General features: G+C 40.6%; 2 protein-coding genes across 4 annotated transcripts in view; both read right to left on the bottom strand.

Moving 5' to 3' along the window:
* Window positions 1–2,089, bottom strand: part of LOC143037408 (death-associated protein kinase 1-like) — a 385,396-nt gene extending 383,307 nt beyond the window's left edge. For 2 of the 3 annotated variants that reach the window (XM_076205548.1, XM_076205550.1), the window contains exon 1: window positions 1,566–2,089. In XM_076205548.1, the coding sequence (XP_076061663.1) occupies window positions 1,566–1,633 (68 nt within the window). In that variant the 5' untranslated portion in view covers window positions 1,634–2,089. The remainder of the gene's footprint in view (window positions 1–1,565) is intronic. The other variant, XM_076205549.1, reaches the window with a different exon arrangement.
* A 6,040-nt stretch (window positions 2,090–8,129) lies between these two features.
* LOC143037262 (uncharacterized) lies at window positions 8,130–9,728 on the bottom strand. Its single transcript, XM_076205393.1, has one exon. The coding sequence runs from the start codon at window positions 9,726–9,728 to the stop codon at window positions 8,130–8,132; it is 1,599 nt and encodes a 532-aa protein (XP_076061508.1).
* Between the last annotated feature and the right edge of the window lie 13,841 nt (window positions 9,729–23,569).

Below are 23,569 nucleotides of genomic sequence, written 5' to 3'. Positions count from 1 at the left end.
GCCTCAAGGCAAGACCACAAGTCACTTAAAGAAGATACATTGTGATCATTAATGGATCTACAGTAAAAACAATTGGTTTGCGCTCCATATACACCATCACTGGGGCAGTACTTAAATAAATGTCTATCATGCCAGTGGCTAGGTCTGTCCAATGGTATGAATAATGGTGGGAATAATTCTCACTCTGACATTCAGATCTTTCCACAGCTCTACCATGTCACACTTACAGCATCAATACTTTAAGGTTGGCAGATTTAGACATGTCACATTTTAATAAGCTTCTACTGAGTTATACTCACACCCCTAACTATACCTTAACCTAACAGTCTATATAAAACTATAAGGAAAAAAGACAGTATTTTGGCCAATGTGTAAACCACCTCTAACAATATCTACAAATACCAGAGGATATGTCACCACCACACTTCTGGGCAAATACTGTCAAAACCATCAAGTAATTTAATCAATGCACCAACTTTGGCGACTATGGCAGGTTATGGCAAAGAATCTGCCACAATATCATGCCATATTAGAGTGATTTTCTTCCTTCCCTCACACACAAGGTGCTCCCTGATGCATAAAATATTATGGAATATTAAACCTATGCTAAGCCGAACAAAATGATGCCTCAAAACTTCAGAATCTATTCATAAAAGGAAACTGAGGATGATGCTAATATATAACCTATTTATCATCACAGGCATTGGCTGGCACATTTCTACAGGTCTAGAATCAACCAAACCTTACCTTGTGGCATATTCTTAGGTCAATTATAGATGCATTTAATTCCTACGAAAATCACGTTTACTGATGTATTATGTGGATAAAATTTTGTTCAATAAATTTGATTAATTATAAATCAAATCTCATTTGAAATCAGAAAATGACAGCAATACTCTCATTTTAATTTAACAACCATCACTATCACAGCTGGTGAAATACCTACAAATTCTGGCTCCCTGTCCTCCCAAAATGAACAACATCTGAACATCATGATCATTAGCCATAATCCAAGTTCTGGGAAAACAAATCAGAGAAAAAATTATCTTGGTACCACACCCAGGATTAACACACCACTGGTTGCCACACCCAGAAACAACTTAATATTAAAATATGTTGCAATTACACATCTGCAGTATCACTAAATTCCATAAATGGAAGCTGTGAGACTATTTTGGGGATACCCCTGGGGCTGGGTGATTTATATATCTTTAATCCATCTTATTTTTTTTTAAGATATCAATTATATTTGATGAAGTTCAAACCTACATTAATCAAATGCCAAAAGAATTGATACTTCTGAAGTATGTCACTGAAAACTATCAATCATGAACTTCTTCCACTCCTACCCTAGCAAATCATGCTTCCTGACAACTCAAAGATATCACTGTTTATGTTCAAATTTGCTAAAGTTTTTACTAAACCCTGTCTGAGTACGTTATCATGCATATGGTGGAAGCTAGTGATACAAAATACTTGTAACACTTAGAATGTGATTAATGAACTTATTGCCTTAGGTGGGTGACCCTGGCCTCCACTGCCCCAAACCTCCAGCTCCGTCTTACCTGCCGATCTCTTCATAAACCTCATAATTGCTCTCAAACGGCTCTGTGTTCACGTTAAGTCCTTCCATGTCTACATTTTGATTTTACCGTATGTCTCCACATTGGCCCTGTAGTGGATCAACAGAGGGAGGAAATTCGAATTTTCACCACAACTGACACAACCGAACGTCAACAAACCCAGATGTAAACAGTTAGACTGCGGGTCAGCATGAGAGCATCTGATCCTGCGGCGTTGGTTGGCTACCGTTCGAATGCTATTAAGTGCAATCAAATCCTTTATATTGCATTTTCTATTGTGAACCAAGTAACGTTTTCTGTGAGAAGTGACCACCTGTTGTCTTTGATTAGAATGCATATCAAATAATATAAAAAAAAAATCTACTGATCAGTGTAGAAGGCAAGTGCACGAACCATCACTTCACAATTTTTTACGCAGGACAAAATTGAGTTTAGCAATCTTAATATGCAAGTAGAAATATCTGCCACACGTCAAGAGAAATCAGTTTCACTATAATATTATAGGAGTACTAGGAAATGCACTAAATTTTCTTGTGTCGTTGTTACTAAATCTCATGTGCTTTTATAAGCATCTAACGTTAGTTTGAATGGAGCGGTTGTCGTGAATAGATCTTCCGTACCGTGCCGATTACTTTCCAATTCTGCCAAATATGGAGACATTGCTATACTTGCAGAGTCACGTCTCTTTTATTCCAACATACACGAATTAATCACGTTCGACTACCAGAAGCGGATTTTATATGACACGAATTCGAGCAGCTTGAATGTCACCCGTGGTTGACTAAACAATTCAGCCGAAAGTGAGACTTTCTTCACCACTTCACCATTGCCTAACACGTCTGCAAAGTTAAAATGTCAAGGCACAAAATGCCGCATAGCAGTTGTAAAATTTAACCCTATAATTGTCAGTGATTTTTATTTTGGATATGTATACATATTCTATGATAAAGCGTATGACCAGTTGACATTTTTTATGAAAATAAGTAACGTTTCTCGTTAGCTTGCTTGTTTTGCAATGTATGATCTACAAATCATTTAACACAACTGCACCCACCTTAATAACCTCTAAATAAGATATAATTGCAAAGCCTTATCGATTCGATGCTACTAAATATTCGCGTCAGATAAAATATGTATGTTTAGGAAATACAAAAAAAAGGCTTCAGTAAGATGTTATAATTGCAGATTTGTGCTTGAGGTTTCAGAAATCGCAAATCCTCAATTTCTTCTGTTCAAAACGTGTTCTCGCGCACGTCAGGAGGATTTCCCTCGCAGCTTCTGACGAAACCGTGATATACTGAGAGGCTGTGATGCCTCTGAATGCCGCCGATCAAGCATAACATAACACCAGTTCAACGATGAGTCATCCACCGCGGGAGGCGCTCAACGTTATTTCCTATGCACGACACGGAATAAAAAAAGTTAAAATTATGCATTATATCCCTAAATAGAATATTTATATTGAATACTTTATTTTTCAGACGTGTAGAGTTGTGTGTTTGTTTGCCAAGGTGAATATTCATAAATGTCTTTATTTTCATTCCTGTGAGTCAATTTCACCGGAATTTCCTCGCCCACAAATTGTTAGATTGCAACAAGTGATTTACTTAGAACTCGGAAGACGAGTCAGCTTCCTTGCCAGTCGTCCTTCCATTCTCTCTCTCTCTCTCTCTCTCTCTCTCTCTCTCTCTCTCTCTCTCTCTTCCCCTTGTGGCACAAGATCATCATCTCTGTGACTGTCATTTGCCCGGGCTATCCGCAGCTAAGTACATGTTCCTAGTGACATTAATAATAAAAGTATTAATAATAATGGTTATAATAATTATTATTACCAGTATCATTATTACCATCATCATCAATATTATCATCATCATTGTTATTATTATTATTATTATTGTTATCATTATTGTTATTATTATTATTATTATCATTATTATTATCATTATTATTAACATTATTGTTATTATTATTATTATCATTATTATTACTATTATAGTTTTATTATTATCATCATCATTATTATCGTTATTATTATTGATGGGGTGGTGCGCAAGGTAAACGTGAGAGTGGCAGAGGACTGAAGATGGAGAAAAGTGGGAGTTGAGCCAGTTGTTTGCTGACGACACTGCGTTTGTGACAGGATCAGGAGGGGAATTAAGGGAGTTGGTGACGGAGTTTGGGAAAGTATGCGAAAGAAGAAAATTGAAGGTAAATGTGGGTAAAAGTAAGGTGATGAGATGTACAAGAGGATGGCAGCAACTTGGAAGTGAGTCTTAAAGGAAAGAGGCTTGAGGAAGTGGATAACTTTAGGTACTTGGGGTCGCACGTGACAGGAAAAGGAAGGGTAGAGGTGGAGGTTGATTGTAGACTGAGAGAAACGAGTAAATGTCTTGGGGGATTAAAGTGTCATGAGGAATAGGCATTAGAATACAAAGAGGAAATTATATGAAGGGATGATTGTGCCAACGGCACTGTACGGGGCAAAGGCATGGAATCTAAGAGAGGCAGGGAGGATATATTTTTTTTCTGAGAAGTATGGTAGGGGTTACAAGGTTAGAGTGAGAAACGAGGAGGTAAGGAGGAGAGCGGGGGTGGAAAAGGAGAAGGCAGATAGGGCTGATGATAGAGTATTGGGACGATTTGGACACATGGAAAGAATGAGTGAAGGATGGCTAGTAAAAGAGGTGTGGAAGGCAGAGGTAGAAAGAGTGAACATGAGGGGATGACCGAGGATGAGATGGATGGATGGGGTGAAAGGGGCGATGAGCAAGAGGGGAATGTCTGTTGAGCATGGAAGGGAGATGGCAGGAAATAGGGGCATATGGAGAATGGCTGTGTATGGATGATACAGTGGTGCAAAAAAGGGAGGGGGCGGGTATGGGGGGAAGTGGGGAGCGGTTATGTGTGGATGTTATTTTGATGCAATTCGAGGGGACTTCTCCCGGGGGAGTCGCCGATTAAATGAAGCAGCCTTGGTGTGAATGTGTTGTGTCCTACTGTATTGGTTCTGACCCAAGGCAGTGGGCGGGATACAGGGATGACCCGTCATCCACGAGGAGCTAAGAAGGTGTGGAGAAAAGGGTGAGAATAGGCACATGCCTCCCTTGTAAGGGGGAAAAAGCCCTTCTAGTATATAAACAGATGATGATGGTGATTTCATCATCATCATCATTATTATTATTATTGTTATTATTATTATTATTATCATTATTATTATTATTATTATTATTATTATTATTATTATTATATTATTAATATTATTATTATCATTATTATCATTATTATTATCATTATTGTTATTATTATTATTATTGTTATTATTATTATTATTATTATCATTATTATTATTATTATTATTATTATTATTATTATTATTATTATTATTATTATTATTATTATTATTATTATTATTATTATTATTATTATTATTATTATCATAATTATTTGTATCATCATTAACATTATCATTATCATTATTATCAATAATATTATTATTAGTGTGTCCCGAAATATTTAGTAACGTTGTCGAGCCCATTGGCCCGCTTTGTCTGGAAAATGATCTAATCAATTTGAACATTTGCGAACACGCAGGGAGGAGGAGACTAGACTAGGGGAAAAATTACTCAGTTTTCTTTCATTTCAAACTGATGACACAGCTGATAATGCGGACCAATTGATTCGACAACGTTGTGAAACATTTAAAAGATGATTTTCCTTTACAAGTTATGTTTATACACAACTGGAAGATGGTGATTCAGTTAAGTGGAAAAGGTGGTAAGGAAACTCGGGTTAAATCAGAAATACTGATCTGTACGTGTTTGTTACTCTAAAGAAGACGTGTAATCGACAAGTAAATTAAATTCAACCTGAGTTTCCTTACCACCTTTACCACACAACTGGAAGATAAGAAATTACATTCAAAAGAATTTTGATAGAAAAAACAAGCATGAATAAATACATCACTATTCACTACAAAGAACAATATTGTTTACATGGAATGAAGTATGAACGAGATAGGCAAAGAACACAACATAAATGAATGAAACCTTGCTGACACGAAGGCATAGACCAAACACCCAATTGCTGACCAACAATAGGGTCTCAGACCAACAATAGGGTCTGTCGGAATGTTGAACTTCGTCCTCCAACAAGTAATCTCAGTAAATACGAACTGGCACCTTAGTGTCAGATTATCACGATGCTTCGACCCCAGCAGTCTTCCTAGAGAACGAAGACTTCTGACCACGCAGGTGACCCACAAACAATCTTGCCTCCGAAAGATAGAAACGCTGGTTGCTGGTGACAAAGTATCAACGAAGATTGGGGGTGAGCCTCGCTGGAGGCTCCTCGTTGAAGACCTATAGATGGGAAGGAAGTCTTCGACCTCAGTTCTCTTCGGTGCTCAGGACGTCGATGGTAACTCGAGGGCCTCCCAGACAAGTAATGGCTCGGGAATTCAACTGTCAATAGACAGAGGGGAAGGGAGGGGCGGTGTCAGGTCTCTGATTAGTAGTTGTAGAGAGCGGGACCAGTGAACTGTGACTGCGGAAGACAGATCTTGACTGCTTTCACCAAACAGTCCCACAGGGATGGAGGTCGATTTGAATAAAAAAAAAATGTAGTAGCAGTAGTGGCTTCATTATTAGTAAATATCAGTAGTGGTAGTATCATCATTATTACTATTACTGTTATTGTTGTCATCATTATTCGTAACTGTACAATAGGTTGAGTCGAAAGAGTAAAAGTACTACAAGCTACAATAAATGTGTAATTGCGACACACTCTAGACCACGACTACGAGAAAAGAAGAGAGAGAGATAGAGGGAAGGAGGGAGAGAGAGAGAGACAGAGAGAGAGAGGAAAAGAAAAGACAAAATATCTGTGTCCTTTATGTATTGGTGTCATGCGCTCTTTTGTTTCGGAACCTGTTCATGTCGATTGCATCAGCCCCTGATCGTGACGTCATTGTAAACAAGAGGATTACAGCAAGATTTCAGGTGATACACCACGGGGAGGCAGTGTGTATGTCTTCGTGGACGTCGCCAAGGTGTTTGATTGCATGCCGATGGATAACTCCTTCCAGGGATTCTGCTCATGGTGGGTATGCACCCACCTGCCCCGCCCCATACACACAGTGTATGCGCACACGCGCGTATGTGTACATTATATATATATATATATATATATATTCATATGTATGTATATGTATATATATATATATATATGAGTGATAGGGTGGTGAGTTTAAACACCAAGAATCCGTTGAAGTTTTATTTCTGACGTTTCGTCCAACTAGGACTTCTTCAGAGTGTACACAAATAGAACAATGACAACTTATATACCCGCACAGCTCACCCGTTCCCCCTCGGTCAATGTTGCTGCCATCTCTCTTTCGTCTTGCCTCATGGATGATTAGTCCGCTTGCTATCCTCGCCAGCTTGACGAAACCGTCCCGATGGTTGCTGCATGGGAGTGAGGTAATGTACGCTGCCTCAATTGTCCTCCTTTCCTTTCTATCGAGTCCAGTATGGAGCACCTCTGTTTTTTCCCAATCCGGCAAGTGGCCAAATTTGTCGATGTGTACCACTAAAGAGTTAGACGTCCGGTGGGCTTTGATGTCATTCTTGTGCTCAGTTGTCCGCTTGTGAATTCCTCTGCTAGTTTCGCCATAGTAACTAGCGGGGCAGGTTTTACAAGGAATTCTATAAATTAAACTGTTGTCTTCGTTTTCTATTTTGTTTCTAATTTTATTTCTCACAACGTCGCCAATTTTTACCCCCGTGCTGAATGCCAGTTTCAGGCCTGCCTTGGTGAGATTTTGTTCCATGACGTTTGAGCACTTGGAGTTGGGAACGGACAGATACCCACGGTTCTCATCATTACCTCACTCCCATGCAGCAACCATCGGGACGGTTTCGTCAAGCTGGCGAGGATAGCAAGCGGACTAATCATCCATGAGGCAAGACGAAAGAGAGATGGCAGCAACATTGACCGAGGGGGAACGGGGTGAGCTGTGCGGGTATATAAGTTGTCATTGTTCTATTTGTGTACACTCTGAAGAAGTCCTAGTTGGACGAAACGTCAGAAATAAAACTTCAACGGATTCTTGGCGTTTAAACTCACCACCCTACCACTCATTCTGTCTTCACACCTCAACATATATATATATATATATATATATATATATATATATATATATATATATATATATATATATATTCTCAGCAAACTAACAGTCCCACACCGTAAACTAGCAAGAGAAACAGAAGTTCTCAACAAAAAATTAAACTGTGAGAATAAACACCGTGTGAGATCGAAACCTTTATTGGTACGACGTTTCGCTTGTTACAGCTTTTTCAAGTACAGACATTTTTTTTTTTTTTTTTTTTTTTTTGCGTCCCAGCGGAGGTATCCGATTTAGGGACTGTCTTTTAGCTTGCGGTGGCGTTGTGAGTTAGGGGGGGGGGTTGCTCCTGACAGGAGCATGTGCCAGAGGGAACGGTTTATGTGTAGATGTGATGGAGTTTTTAAGATGATCCTTCTTTTTTAGAGGAGGGCTCCTACTGAGGAGGAGCACGTTAGCTGGGCTGCCAGGACGATATGGGTGTGGCCTGAATCCGTGGTGGTGTTGGCCCGGAGGCGGTCCAGGGCTGTAGAAGGGTCGCCGAGAAGGTCTCGTAGAGGGAGGAAGTGGTCCTTCAGCGTGGGGCAGAAGAAGAGGCAGTGCTGGAAGGACACCGGTTCGGTGCCGCAGGTGCAGGTCATTTGTAGGAATTTGGTCCACCAGCGGTTGACCCGGATCCTGGAAATAGCAGAAGATATGTGAGGAGGTAGTGAGGAAGAGGCCGAGGCCTTGGTCATAGGGCGAGTAGTGGGCCATCCCCGGGAGGCTGCGGTGGCGGCGTAGTCCGACTCCCAGATGTCCCAGGAAGCTTGTTCTATCCTGCGGAAAGCGTCGCAGGCCGTGAGCTGAAACACGACCCGGTTTTCCTCTGGCAGAAGAGCGCCTCGTTTGGCGGCGCTATCCGCCATTTCATTTCCGTGTAGTCCCACGTGGGATGGGACCCACTGGAAACGGAGGCGGACGCCTAGATTTGTGGCCTCAGTCGAGAGGCGTAGTATGTCGTCGAGGAGTTCGGGCCTCGACTCGTAGTATGCTCCCTGCAGGATAGTCAGGCTTGCTCGGGAGTCAGAGAGGATGGTGACTCGAGGTGGAGGTTGGGGTAGGTTGATGACCTTGACCACTGCTTCTCGGATGGCGACGAGCTCGGCCGTTTGGATGGTGGTGGGGGGAAGCTTCACCGAGAAGGATTCGTTTGTCGGCTGCAGGAAGACTCCCGCTCCAGTGCAGCCGTCATCACGGACGGAGCCATCTGTGTAGACGAGGAAGTCTTCCGCATATTTTCTCGCCAGTAACTCTCGGGTCCGCATTAACAGCAGGAGGGGGCTGTCGTCGCGGTTTAGTCCGGGGATGCCAGGTGTGACGTCGGGAGGGTCCAGGTCCCAGGGAGGAACAGGGTCGAATTGATGCTGGGATACAAGCCTTCGGTCGTCTGGTCGAAGTCCGGCTGCGAGACAGATGTCCTTTATTGAGCTGGGCAGACCATGAATAAGAGCTGTAGTCTGGTTTTCGACCCAGCCTTCTGTCAGTTCCGCATCCGTAGAGTTTGGGACCCTCGCGGAGCCAAAAAGGTATCTGCAGGCGTCCCGCTTGAGACGATGTCGGAGAGGAAGGATCCCAGCTTCGCTGTATACTTGCTCCTGCGGGACTGATGTCGGTAGACCGAGCGCTAGGCGGAGTGCTTGGCACTCGATCCGGGTCATGTTGCGTAGGGTCTCTGGCGGTAGGTCGTGGAGGGCAGGGGCGCCAAAGAGGAGCCGAGAGCGCACAAGACTCTGGACTATGGGAATATGGGTGGCACGGTGCTTACTCGAGGACTCGTGTCGGATAGCCCGAACCAGGTTGAGTGCTCGTCTAGCGTTTCGGGAGACCTGTTGGATGTACTTGGTCCACCGTCCGTCTCTCTGGAAAATGACTCCCAGGTATCGAGCTGAGGCCGTAGGCTTCACAGGTGAGCCACAGACTGTGATGTGGTTCCGGTTGGGATACTCTCCCCTATTGTAGCCAACTTGATGTACAGGCATGGTTGTTTGTTTGTTTTGTTTTGTTTGCGTCCCAGCGGAGGTATCCGATTTAGGGACTGTCTTTTAGCTTGCGGTGGTGTTGTGAGTTCGGGGGGGGGGGTTGCTCCTGACAGGAGCATGTGCCAGAGGGAACGGTTTATGTGTAGATGTGATGGAGTGTTTAAGATGATCCTTCTTTTTTAGAGGAGGGCTCCTACTGGGGAGGAGCACGTTAGCTGGGCTGCCACGACGATATGGGTGTGGACAGGCATGGCAAACACTCTGAGTATGTCCTCCTTTATCTCCACCAAGTCCCACCCGTCCCCCTTCTCACACCCCCGCCCCTTGACCTACCACCCACCCCTCCCTGATAACCTCTCCCAGTTCCTTCCCCGTTGGCCTATATATACACAGGCATGGCAAACACTTTTGTCTGCTACACTGACGGCACTGTCGACCCGGAAAAACGGCATAACAGGTGCAGGAGTATACTCCGCAACATACACCGCCGCCTGGCTCACATCAGATCACTGCTCGACCTTACAGACTGAGCTGGTGGCAATGCAAAAAGCTCTGGAGTACTCAAGCCAACTACAAGGGCCGGTGGTCATACACACAGACTCTCTTGCGGTGACACAATTACTCCAGAAGAAGGACATACCCACCAACATAAACATTATCACAACAATACTCTACCTCCTGCAGCTACACAGCAGACAAAATCGCCCAGTCATCATCAACTGGATACCCAGCCACATAGGGGTACACGGAAACGAACGAGCAGATGAGCTGGACAAGACAACACGCTACCACCCTCACATAGAAATCCAAGTCCAACCATCAACCACATTAATCAAAAGCTGGACCAGAGACCACCTACAACGAACAAAGGTAGCCAACCACAGAAAATCGATAAGCTCAGCATCAGCAAGTGCAAAGTGGTACGAGAGGGCCACCAAACTGTGCCCTCATCCCGCCACCAAGATCGCCGACAGAGGACTCTCCGTGATCATCCACAGGCTCAGGCTGGGGTACAAATGCTGCTGGGAAATCATTGAACGACAGGAAAGGGAATGCGACCACTGCGGGATGAACACCTCAGAACCTCTCCTTCACTACCTGCTAGAGTGCGCTCACACCATCGCCCTGAGAAGAGGTAGACAGTTCAACCCCATGGCCTCCGAAGCTTGGAAGACTGGAGCCGACATAGTTTACAACATCACCGAAAACATAGAATGGCTCGCCCACATCCTGGTCGGATACCCTCCGCCCAGATAACTACAAAAACGCCGGAGTAGCTGAACACAGAGCGACTCAACACTTACGGGCCTCCGAATGGAGAAAGGCCCGTGTGTAAATAAACATTATATACAAAAAAAAAAAAAAACACTGAGTATATATAGGCCAACGGGGAAGGAACTGGGAGAGGTTATCATGGAGGGGTGGGTGGTAGGTCAAGGGGCGGGGGTGTGATAAGGGGGACGGGTGGGACTTGGTGGAGATAAAGGAGGACATTCCGGACAGTTTGTTAAAGTGGACTAAGGGGGACATTTCATACATTTGTATAATGCGGCCGCCATTCAAAACTTCAAAACCATTGAGCAGAACAGAGGCATGTTTAACATCGTCCCTCCTATCATCCATCTATTACCCGCATTATACAAATGTATGAAATGTCCCCCTTAGTCCACTTCAACAAACTGTCCGAAATGTCCTCCTTTATCTCCACCAAGTCCCACCCGTCCCCCTTCTCACACCCCCGCCCCTTGACCTACCACCCACCCCTCCCTGATAACCTCTCCCAGTTCCTTCCCCGTTGGCCTATATATACTCAGAGTGTTTGCCACTTGAAAAAGCTGTAACAAGCGAAACGTCGTACCAATAAAGGTTTCGATCTCACACGGTGTTTATTCTCACAGTCTTGTCGGCTTTTGCCATTGTGTTTCAAAAAAATAAACAATGCAGAAACAGCAATATTATCTAATCTCGTCTGTCAATAAGGAAATATTCTACCTGGATACACTGATATATGCATATATATATATATATGTATATATATATATATATATATATATATATATATATATAGAAATTATTTTAGACAAATGAGAGAGTGATAGGTGGGGAAGGGTAAATGAAGATGGGCTTTTAGAATACGTCCTAACGTTTCGGTCGCTATGACCTTCTTCAGAGGACACGCTATGTTACATCATGATCACAAATTTTATACTTGCAGTGGGAGGAACTCGCCAAGCTTCGAGTGCCAGGTCTTTTCCAGAGCGTTGATTATTAGGAGACTAGCTGCTTTGGAAAGGCATATAAATCCTTCTCTATCGTTGCTGTTCATTTGGGTATTTATGTGAGCAGCTTCCACCGTCTTTCTCATTTTCTTCTGTAGTCCCTTATGTAAGATCTTGACTTTGTCCCAATCAGGTAGGTTGCTGCACTGTTCGAGGTGGCGAACAAGTGAGTTAGATGTCCTGTGTGCTCTTAAATCATTTTTATGTTCGCTTAGTCTTTTTTCAATCCCTCGACCTGATTCACCGATGTATGCTAGGGGACAGCCGCTACATGGGATGCGATAAATCACACTCCGAAGCGTCCCATAAGATGACCCGTCCGTGTATAAAATATCCTGTTACGTTTGAGTTGTTAGCTTTGTGATCAAGACCCTGCGGGTCGAAACGTTAAGGCGTGAAATTTTCCCATTATTCCTCGTCTACTTCTTTCACCTTCAATCTTATTTGTCATAATATAGTCAATATATATATATGTATATATATATATATATATATATATGTTTGTATGTATATATGTATACAGTGTATTTATGCATATAGCTTGTTACTAAGTTTTTCAAGCTCACGGCCTATACCTTTTTACCGTGCAACATTTTGTCCATGAGACATTAAGACTATTTGTTTATCTATCTGTCTGTCTATTTATATATCTAATGTTCTATCTCCAAGATGTCTTTCGAACATAAATCAGTCATCTTTAAGACAGACAATAAACATATAAGAGGAACAACTAAGAACGAACGCATGAAATGGTTCACAGGGACATGGCACCCTCTGACAAACTGTGAAGAATATAACAGCAGCGCTGGTGGAAGTGAAGTGTTTAGCCTTTGAGGGTCCACTGCAGGAGCGCCGAGTTATCCCTTGGGTGGACGATGCAGCTTCTGCACCTCACCACGGTGGCTTCATCCGGCCTGGTCAGGTTGTGTGACGAGAACTATATACGAGGTGTCGAACGAGTCTGTGCTTGTGGATGGAGACTGAAACCAGTGCTCCACCAGCTCCAGCATTCTGACTGGGTACCAAGGCTTGTATATCGCACCTTTGATGTCCGCCGTGGCAGAGAAGGGCTGGGAAGCCACGAGAGTGTAACAAACGATTGCACTTCACGGGAATCGAACCTTTGGTTCCCACGTTCAAGGAAGATACGCTAACCACTGATCCACGCGAGACCCTTCATCATCATTCCTTCTCCTTTTTCTTGGCTCCTCCTGGATGATGGGTCATCCCTGCGTTTTGCTCATTGCCCTGGGTCAGAAGAAATGCGACAAGACACAGTATATCCACAGCAAGACCGTTTCATTTAATTGGTGACCCCCCCTTCTTCATCCCCTCATGCAGAAAAGAGAAGACGAGGAGAAATCCTTTCGAGCTGCATCAAAATATCATTCACACATGCTCCCTCCCCACACACTCCCTTCTATGCATCACAACATCATCCATACACAATCATTCTCCATCCACTCCTATCTTCTGTCTTCTCCTTTCCTTCCTCAACAGACATTCCTCTCTTTCCCAATACACCTTTTACCCTATCCATCCATCTCATCCTAGGTCGCCCTCTCATGTTCACTTCCCCCACCTCTGCCTTTCACACCTCTTTTACTAATCTTTCTTCACTCATTCTTTCCATGTGTCCAAACTATCCCAATACAATCTTTCATCAGCCCTATCTCCCAACTTCCTTTCCACCCCTACTCTACTCTTTACCTCCTCGTTTCTCACTCTATTCAACCTAGTAGCCCCTACCATACTTCTCAGGCAGTTCATCTCAAAAACATTTAAATTCTTCCTCTCTTATGTTCCATGTTTCTGCCCCATACAGTGCTGTCAGCACAATCATTCCTTCATACAATCTCCTCTTAGCACTCATTCCCTAAGATCTATATCTCATTACACTTTTTAATCCACCAAAGCATTTATTTGCCTTTCTTAATCTACATTCTACCTCCACCTCGACTCTTCCCTATCCCTCTACTTTCGCCTCCGAGTATCTAAAGCTATCCACTTCCTCAGTCTCTTTTCCTTAATACCCACTTCCATTTTGCTGCCATCCTCTCCCCTTCTACATATCATAACCTTACTTTTACCCGCATTTATCTTTAACTTCCTTCTTTCGCACACTTTCCCAAACTCCATCACTGACTTCCTTAATCCCTCCTCTGATACTGCTACAAGCGTAGTGTCGTCAGCAAACAACTGGCTTATCTCCCACTTTTCTCCATTTTCTTTAATCATCTCTTATCCCCGGCCCATTACCCTTGTATTTACCTCTGGCACCATCCCATCCATGTATAAACTAAACAGCCAAGGTGACATAACACATCCCTGGCTAAGTCCCACCTTTACCTCAAACCACTCACGATCTCTATTTCTAATTCTAACACAAGCTCTACTACTCTCATAAAAAATTTTGACTGCTCATAACATTTTTCCTTCTATCCCATATATCTGCAATACCTCCCATTGTGCATTTCCGTTTACTTGTCATAAGGATTTTCAAAAATCATAAAGGCCAAAAAAACATCCTTACCTTTTGTTAAAGCTTTCTCACATACTGCCTCACCATAAAAATCGGATCCACACCACCCCTACCTTTCCTAAATCCACACTGTTCCTCACCAATTATTCCCTCTCTTCCCATCCTAATCCTCTCAATCAAGACCCTCCCATAAGACTTCTCAACTACACTTAACAAGCTGATCCCTCTGAAATTACTACATTCACACTTGTCCCCTTTTCCCTTGTAAAATGGAACTATACAAGCACTCCTCCAGTCCTCCGGCACTCTACCCTCTTTTAGACAAACATTAAGCATTCTCACCAGCCAGTCCACCACCACTGTACCTCTCTTTTTTAGATACTCCTCGTGACACCTACCTAACCTAGGTACTTTACCTGCTCTCACCATTTTAATAATTGCTTTCACTCCCCTTTTCTTATTTCTCCTTCATTTTTCTCATTCATCACTGTCATTTTCTTTAACGTTTCCCACTGCAACTACTTTTCCCTTTCTGCCCTCCATCACATTTAGCAACTCCCTAAAATATTCTGCCCATCTTCCTCTTATTGACGTCTCTTCCATTATCATATCTCCATCTGCACCTTTTACCTTTTCTACTCTATTTGATTCGCCTAATAATAATAATAATGATAATAATAATAATAATAATAATAATAATAATAATAATAATAATAATAATAATAATAATAATAATAATAATAATAATAATAATAATGATGATGATAATAATAGTAATAATAATAATGATAATAATAATAATAATAATAATAACAATAATAACAATGATAATGATAATAATGATAATAATAATAATGATAATAATAATAATAATAATAATAATAATAATAATAATAATAATAATAATAATAATAATAATAATAATAATAATAATTATAATAATAATAATAATAATAATAATAATAATAATAATAATAATAATAATAATAATAATAATAATAATAATAATAATAATAATAATAATAATAATAATAATAATAATAATGATAATAGTAATAATAATGATAATAATAATAGCAATAATGATAATAATAATTATAATAATAATAAAGAGAAACTGCCTTCCCCAACAAATACCCTACTAAAAATCAGCGTTGTACGTAAGTGTTATCGTAATGTTGACGATTGGCAACACCGTACTTCACATCGCCGATATTTCCACGCTTTCACATTTAACCTGCAGAACGGTGGTTTTAAACGCCACACAAAGGACAGACACTGCATTATCCTGAGCAGAAGTGGGCTGCACTTCAACACCAAGATTCTTTTCAGGGGAAAGCGACCCCGTCGCCTCCCAATGAGCTGACATTTCTCAAGAACAACCTGCCATCAACAGAAGACCTCATCCCCGACTGGATCCTCCTACTTTTTGCGTGTGTGTGTGCGTGCGTGCGTGAGTGAATCGTGAGAAATGCCGGAACCCCGTGAGTCAACTCACAAAGGAAGACAACTATGACGGAAAACACGAGCGTTGGCCTTCACTCAAGCGTTGACGACGACAAGGCTGGATGGATTAAGCACCCAACTTCGAAATGCCATTATCTTTTTCCTGTTTCCTGTTTTCTTTTTTTCGTTGAAGTTCTCTCTCTCTACCCGAACAATCCTTCTCCTCTTTTGTCCTCGTCTTCATCCTCGTCCACATCACTATCATCTTCGTCCTCCTAATTCTCGTCATCATAATAATTCTCATCCTTTTCCTTCTCCACCACCCTTTCTCTTTATCATCATCATCTTGTCCCTCCTCCTCCTCCTCCTCCTCCTGCACCCCGATCTCTTACCTCCCTCTCACATCTTTTTCCTCTTCTGTTCACCATTTCCCCTCCCTTGCCCCCCCCCCCACCAACGCCCTCCAAACCTAACAGACACACTCCCTGGGCGATTGCCTACTTGTTTCTCTGTTTCTGTCTCATTTATTCGTTGTTGTTTTTTCTGTGTTTAATCCTTCTTTTGCCTTGTGATGTACTTAAAAACACAATGATTATAGCCTGACTTACGTTAGAATATAATCTCATAAGAAATATTGAGTTTGCAAGAATTTTAGGAACACTCCAACAGACCAGATTCATGCACCATCGTTCTCTGATTTTAATGGAAGGCCAATTTCAACTGAAACACGAACGGCGACCACTTCATTCTTCTTTTGTACCTCCTTTGTGATACACACACACACACACACACACACACACACACACACACACACACACACACACACACACACACACACACACACACACACACACACACACACACACACACACACACACACACACACACACACACAGAGATCTGCTAATAATGAGCTCTGAGCTCACTGCCGTAGGGTGGTGTCTGGCTGTCTCGAAAAGAGGCTGCAGCAGATCCGAGGTGAATACACACACACACACACACACACACACACACACACACACACACACACACACACACACACACACACACACACACACACACACACACACACACACACACACACACACACACACGGAGGTCCGGGTTCGACTCTCGCCCGGGGCTGAAATAATATCAGTATCGCAGCGCTGAGGGGTGTTACTCCAACTCTCGTGGGCGGGGAGTTGGGTGTGTGTGTGTGTGTGCAAGGTCATAGCATTACCCATAGATCGGACCTACGAGCTCTGAGCTCTCTTCCAGGAGGGAAATAGCTGTCGATCACGAGTCCAACACGTGATCCAAAGACCAAGTGAATACACACACACACACACACACACACACACACACATAAACACACACACACACACACACACACACACACTTCAACGAATGGACGGCTTAGAAGACGTTCTGAAGAAAATTGAAGTCTTGTGGATCCCAACGCAAAGAGAAGTGCCTATTGTATTTACAGGGTGGGGGGAAATTGCTCGTGGAATAGTAGGAAAGTAGGGCAAGAGGAAAAGGGGAGGGATTACTGAGGGAAATGGAAGGAAATGAGGAAGGAGTAGACTTGGCCCAGGCAGACAGGCGAAAGGTAAACAAAAGGCCCCCCGACGACGATGAAATGTCTAATAAAAATGTAAAGATTAGAAGTATAGATAAGAGCAATACAGTAGAAAGTGATGAGAATATTTTCCAGGGATTTAAAGAGGGTGGGGGGGACACAGACCCCCCCCCCCCCCGACTGACACGACTAGAAGAGAAGGTCGATAAGATGATCGAGGACTTGGAGCGTAGGTTCGGTCATGTCAACAATATTATACGGAGAGTTGAAAAATTGGAAGAACTAGAGAAGGCGAACAAAAACTTAACTAAGGAAATTGAAGAATTAAAAAAACAGTTCAAAGAAGTAAAAGATGAGAATAAAGTCTTAAAGGAGTTTAATAAGGAGAACAAGGAGGGTTGGAAAAAAATCATGAAAATAGCAAAGTTGCATTCACTGACATAATCAGACAGCAAATGAATGAACAAACTGAAAACTCAGTTATTAAAGTGATGAGACAGAAGGAGAATATAGTAAGAGACTTAGCAGACAAAAAGAAATGTATAATTATATTAGGAATGGAAGAGAAACATAACCCAGATAGAACCACAAGAATCAAAGAGGAAAATGAAAAAGTAAGAAATTTACTAGAATTAGTTCAGGAAGATGAACCAGAAATAATGAAACAAATCGAAGAGAAATTCAGGCTAGGGAAATATAGTACAGACAAGACCAGACCAATCAAGATTAAATTCAGGTCACAAACTACGGCTGAGAATATCTTATCCAAAACAGGGAAACTAGCAACAAGTGAACAATATAAAAAGGTATGGATAAAAAGGGAAATGAATAAAGAGGAAAGAGAGGAAGAAAAACAGAAAAGACTTGAAGCAAAGAAAAAAAACGAGATAAGAACGGAGTTAGAAAAAGAGAGATTCTATTGGAGAGTAGTGAATATGAAACTAAAGAAAGTCGACATACAAGAGAAAAACAAAAGGGAAACAGAGAACACAATGGAAGTGGCAGAAAACTAAGAGTGTCTTACACAAATATGGATGGATTAATAACAGGATTGAATGAGCTGAATGATTATTTGAAAGAAAAAGATCCAGACATAATGGGAATTGTAGAAACAAAGTTAAAAGGTCCACTACCACCCAACAGTGTAGGACATGATGCATATAATTATTGGATTAGAAACAGAGTGAAAAAGGAAAGGGGTGGAGTTATGTTCCTGACTAAGAAGGATATAAACGTGAAGTGTGTCACATATGGAAAGAATACAGTAGAGATGATAGTGATGGAAGTAGAAGACAGAGATAAAAAGAGCAGAAAGTTTGTGATCAATTATGTGCCCCCAAAAACAGCCTCATGGGAAGAGAGTGAACATAAAAGTATGTTAGAGGACACAAAGATAACATTAAACAAGATAATGGAAGAGGGAGGAAAAATAGTTATGATGGGCGACTTTAATTGCAAAGAAATCTGCTGGGAAGAAATGACAGTAAAGGGTGGAGACGGCTCATGGGGAAACGCTCTACTTGAGATGGTTACTGACCATACAATGACACAATGGATACAGGAGAATACTAGGTATAGAAATGAAGAAGAGCCATCGAGACTAGACCTGGTAATTACATCCGAACCTAGAATAGTGGACAAAATTGAATATAAAACACCAATAAGTAAAAGTGACCACATATTGATTGAACTGGAACTTAATGAAGAAAAATATATGGAAAGAAATGAACAATACAGAAAAGGAAGAATGATGTATGAAAAACAAACTTTGATAAAATAAGAGAATTCTTTCAAAAGGAAAACTGGAAAGAAATATACAAAGAAGAAACAACAGTAGAAGAGAAATGGAATATTTTGACAAAAATTTACAAAAAAGGAGTGGAAAAGTATGTCCCAAGACAAAAACAAGAAAAAGAATATGTAAAATGCTGGTACAACAAAAGCTGTAGGGAGTTAAAAGACAAAAGAGACAAAGCCTGGACCAGATGGAAAAAAGACAAAAGACCTGAAAAATGGAAAATATATACCGGTTATAGAAATGAATATGTACAAATGTGCAGAGAGGAAAAGAGAAAATATGAAAAAGATATCATAGAAAAGTGTAAAGATCAACCAAAACTATTCTACAGATTTGTAAACAATAAACTGAAAAACAAACAAGACTTGGAGAAATTAAGACAGGAGGGAGTTGAATACACTGAGGAAATGGAAATGGCGGAAATTATGAACAAACATTTTAAATCTGTGTTTACAAGGGAGAACATACAACCTGAAGAGAACGAATGGAAAGAGAAAGTCCCCCCTATGGAAGAAATAGAAGTAACAAAGAATGAAATATTAACACACTTGAGTAATCTTGATGTCAGAAAATCGCATGGACCAGATGAAATAGCAAACTGGATACTGAAAGAATGCAGGAATGAACTGGCAGACAAAATACATAGCATAATAAATAGTTCCTTGAAAGATGGAAAAGTTCCAGAAGATTGGAAAAAAGCAAATATAGTACCTATATATAAAGGAGGAAATAAAGAAGAACCTACCAACTATAGACCTGTCTCTCTAACAAGTACAATAGCAAAAATTTGTGAAAGAATTATCAAAAGTAGATGGGTAAAATATTTAGAAAAAAAACAAAGTGTTAAATCCAAGGCAATTTGGATTCAGACAAGGACGATCATGCGTCACCAATTTAATATGTTTCTATTCAAGGCTAATAGATATAATACAAGAAAGAGATGGATGGGCGGACTGTGCATTTCTAGATCTAAAGAAAGCTTTTGACAAAGTACCACATAAGAAGTTGCTTAAGAAATTAGAAACTGAAGGAGGAATACAGGGCAAACTACTAAATTGGATGGAGGACTTTTTGCAAGAAAGAAAAATGAGAGTAGTGATAAAAAACCAGCACTCAAAATGGGATGAAGTAATAAGCGGTGTTCCGCAGGGAACAGTTCTGGCCCCAATAATGTTTGCTATATATATTAATGATATGGATGAAGGAATAGAAAGCTATATGAGCTTCTTTGCAGATGATGCAAAACTACTGAAAGGAGTGAAAACTGAAGAGGATTGTGAATCACTACAGAGAAATCTAAATAAGGTACAAGAATGGAGTAGGAAGTGGGAGATGGAGTTCAATACAAAAAAGTGTAGTATAATGGAATTTGGAAAAAGCAAAAACAGAATAACAGGAGCATATAAATTGGGAGAAGAAGGAATAAAAAAAGTAGAAAATGAGAAGGACCTGGGAGTCATTGTTATGAATAATATGTCACCTGAGAAACATATAAATAAGATTTTTGGAGAAACTTATAATCTAATAAGAACAATCAAAGTTGCATTTACATACCTGGATGAAGAAATGGTGAGGAAAATCCTAATCACCCTGATAAGACCAAGATTGGAATATGCAGCAACGATATGGTCACCAAGTACAAAAAAATGTATAAAAAAACTTGAAAAAATACAAAGAGCAATTACAAAATTGGCACCAACACTCTCAAAACTATCATATGAAGAGAGACTAGAAAAACTTGAACTACAGACACTAGAGCAAAGAAGAGAGAGAGGAGATTTGATAGCTATTTACAGAATCATGAAAGGCATATAAATTACTGACAGAGAGAATCTGATAAAACGGGATGACAGAAATACTAGAGGACACGGAAAGAAAATAAAAAAAGACAGCTATAGAAGAGATTTGAAAAAGAACAGCTTTCCTCACAGAGTAATAGACAGTTGGAACAAGTTAGATGAGAAAGTGGTGTGTGCAAAAACAATACATGAATTTAAAAATAGTTTAGATAAGATGAGATATGAAGACGGGACCCCACGAGCATAGCTCCCCTTCCCGTAAAATACAACTAGGTAAATACACACACACACACACATATATACATATATATATATATACATATATATATATATATATATATATATATATATATATATATATATATATATATATATATATATATATATATATATATATATGTCTTTTTAGTCACCTGTATGACTCCATCTTTTTAGCGCGATATTGTTACCCAAGGACAAAAGCGCTGGTAACTGCTGACTCTGCTGTACACCATTATTATTCTAAGTTTCCTGGTTGGAATCCTACTGCGTCCCATAGCTGAATAAGTGCCCAATTATACACGTAATAAAGCACTTAACACAAAAAGATATATATATATATATATATATATATATATATATATATATATATATATATATATATATATATATATATATATATACATATAGGAGGATAGGAGGGAAAGATAGCTGCAGTGGTAAATGCGAAGAAAATGAGAGTGATGAGTGAGGAGAATGGAGGAGAAATAAGGAAGGATGAGGTGAGGGCAGTTGTTAAGATGATGAAAGCAGGTAAGGCACCTGGTCTGGATGGATCACATGCAGAATGTCTGAAAAAGGGAGGTACAGTGATGGTGGACTGGTTGGTGAGGTTATCTAATGTTTGCTGGAGAGAGGGTAGAGGGCCGGAGGACTGGAAGAGTGCCTGTATAGTTCCACTTTACAAGGGAAAAGGGGACAAGTGTGAATGTGGTAGTTTCAGAGGGATTAGCTTGTTAAGTGTAGTTGGGAAGGCTTATGGGAGGATCTTAATTGAGAGGATTAGGAGAGGAATAGAAGGAGTAATTGGTGAGGAACAGTGTGGATTTAGGACGGGTAGAGGTTGTGTAGATCATATCTTTGTGGTAAGACAGATATGTGAGAAAGCTATAGGAAAGGGGAAGGATGTTTTTTGGGCTTTTATGGATCTGGAAAAGGTTTACAATATGATAGACAGAAAGGCACTGTGGGAGGTTATGCAGATATACGGGATAGAAGGAAAGCTTCTGGGAGCTGTCAAGAGTTTTTATGAGAGTAGTAGAGCTTGTGTCAGGATTGGAAATGGAGAGAGTGAGTGGTTCGAGGTAAAGGTGGGACTTCGTCAAGGATGCGTTATGTCACCCTGGCTATTCAACTTATACATGGATGGGGTGGTGCGAGAGGTAAATGCAAGGGTAATGGGCAAGGGATTGGAGATGGTTAAAGAAAAGGGAGAAAAGTGTGAGGTGAGCCAGCTGTTGTTTGCGGACGACATTGCGCTTGTGTCAGGATCGGAGGAGGGATTGAGGAAGTTGGTGACAGAGTTTGGGAGAGTATGTGATAGAAGAAGGCTAAAGATAAATGTGGGTAAAATTAAGGTGATGAGATATACAAGGGGAGAAAGTGGCAGTAGACTGGAAGTGAGCATTAAGGGAGAGCAACTGGAGGAAGTGGATAGTTTTAGATATTTGGGGGCTAATGTGTCAGGAAAAGGTGGAGTGAAACATTCAAAATGGGATGACGTAATAAGCGGTGTTCCACAAGGAACAGTTCTGGCCCCAATAATGTTTGCTATATATATTAATGATATGGATGAAGAAATTGAAAGTTATATGAGCTTCTTTGCAGATGATGCAAAACTAAAAAAAAAAAAACATGGAAGAAGATTGTGAGTCACTACAGAGTGATCTCAATAAAGTATGGGAATGGAGTAGGAAGTGGGAGATGGAGTTCAACACTAAAAAGTGTAGTATAATGGAATTTGGAAAAAGCAAAAACAGAATAACAGGAGCATATAGATTGGGAGAAGAAGGAATAAAAAGAAGTAGAAAATGAGAAGGACCTGGGAGTCATTGTTATGAATAATATGTCACCTGAGAAACATATAAATAAGATTTTTGGAGAAACTTATAAATTAATAAGAATAATCAAAGTGGCATTTACATACCTGGATGAAGAAATGGTGAGGAAAATTCTAATCACTCTGATAAGACCAAGATTGGAATATGCTGCAACGATGTGGTCACCAAGTACAAAAAAATGTATAAAAAAAACTTGAAAAAATACAAAGAGCAATTACAAAATTGGCACCAACACTCTCAAAACTATCATATGAAGAGAGACTAGCAAAACTTGAACTACAGACACTAGAGCAAAGAAGAGAGAGAGATTTGATAGCTATTTACAGAATCACGAAAGCCATAGAAATTATTGATAGAGAGAATCTGATAAAATG

The sequence above is a fragment of the Oratosquilla oratoria genome, chromosome 22 (assembly GCF_046742065.1).
Source record: "Oratosquilla oratoria isolate Oo_2021 chromosome 22, ASM4674206v1, whole genome shotgun sequence".
Lineage (NCBI taxonomy): Eukaryota > Metazoa > Arthropoda > Malacostraca > Stomatopoda > Squillidae > Oratosquilla > Oratosquilla oratoria.
The sequence above is the reverse complement of the archived record's forward strand: the minus strand, read 5'-3'. Positions and strand labels throughout refer to the sequence as shown.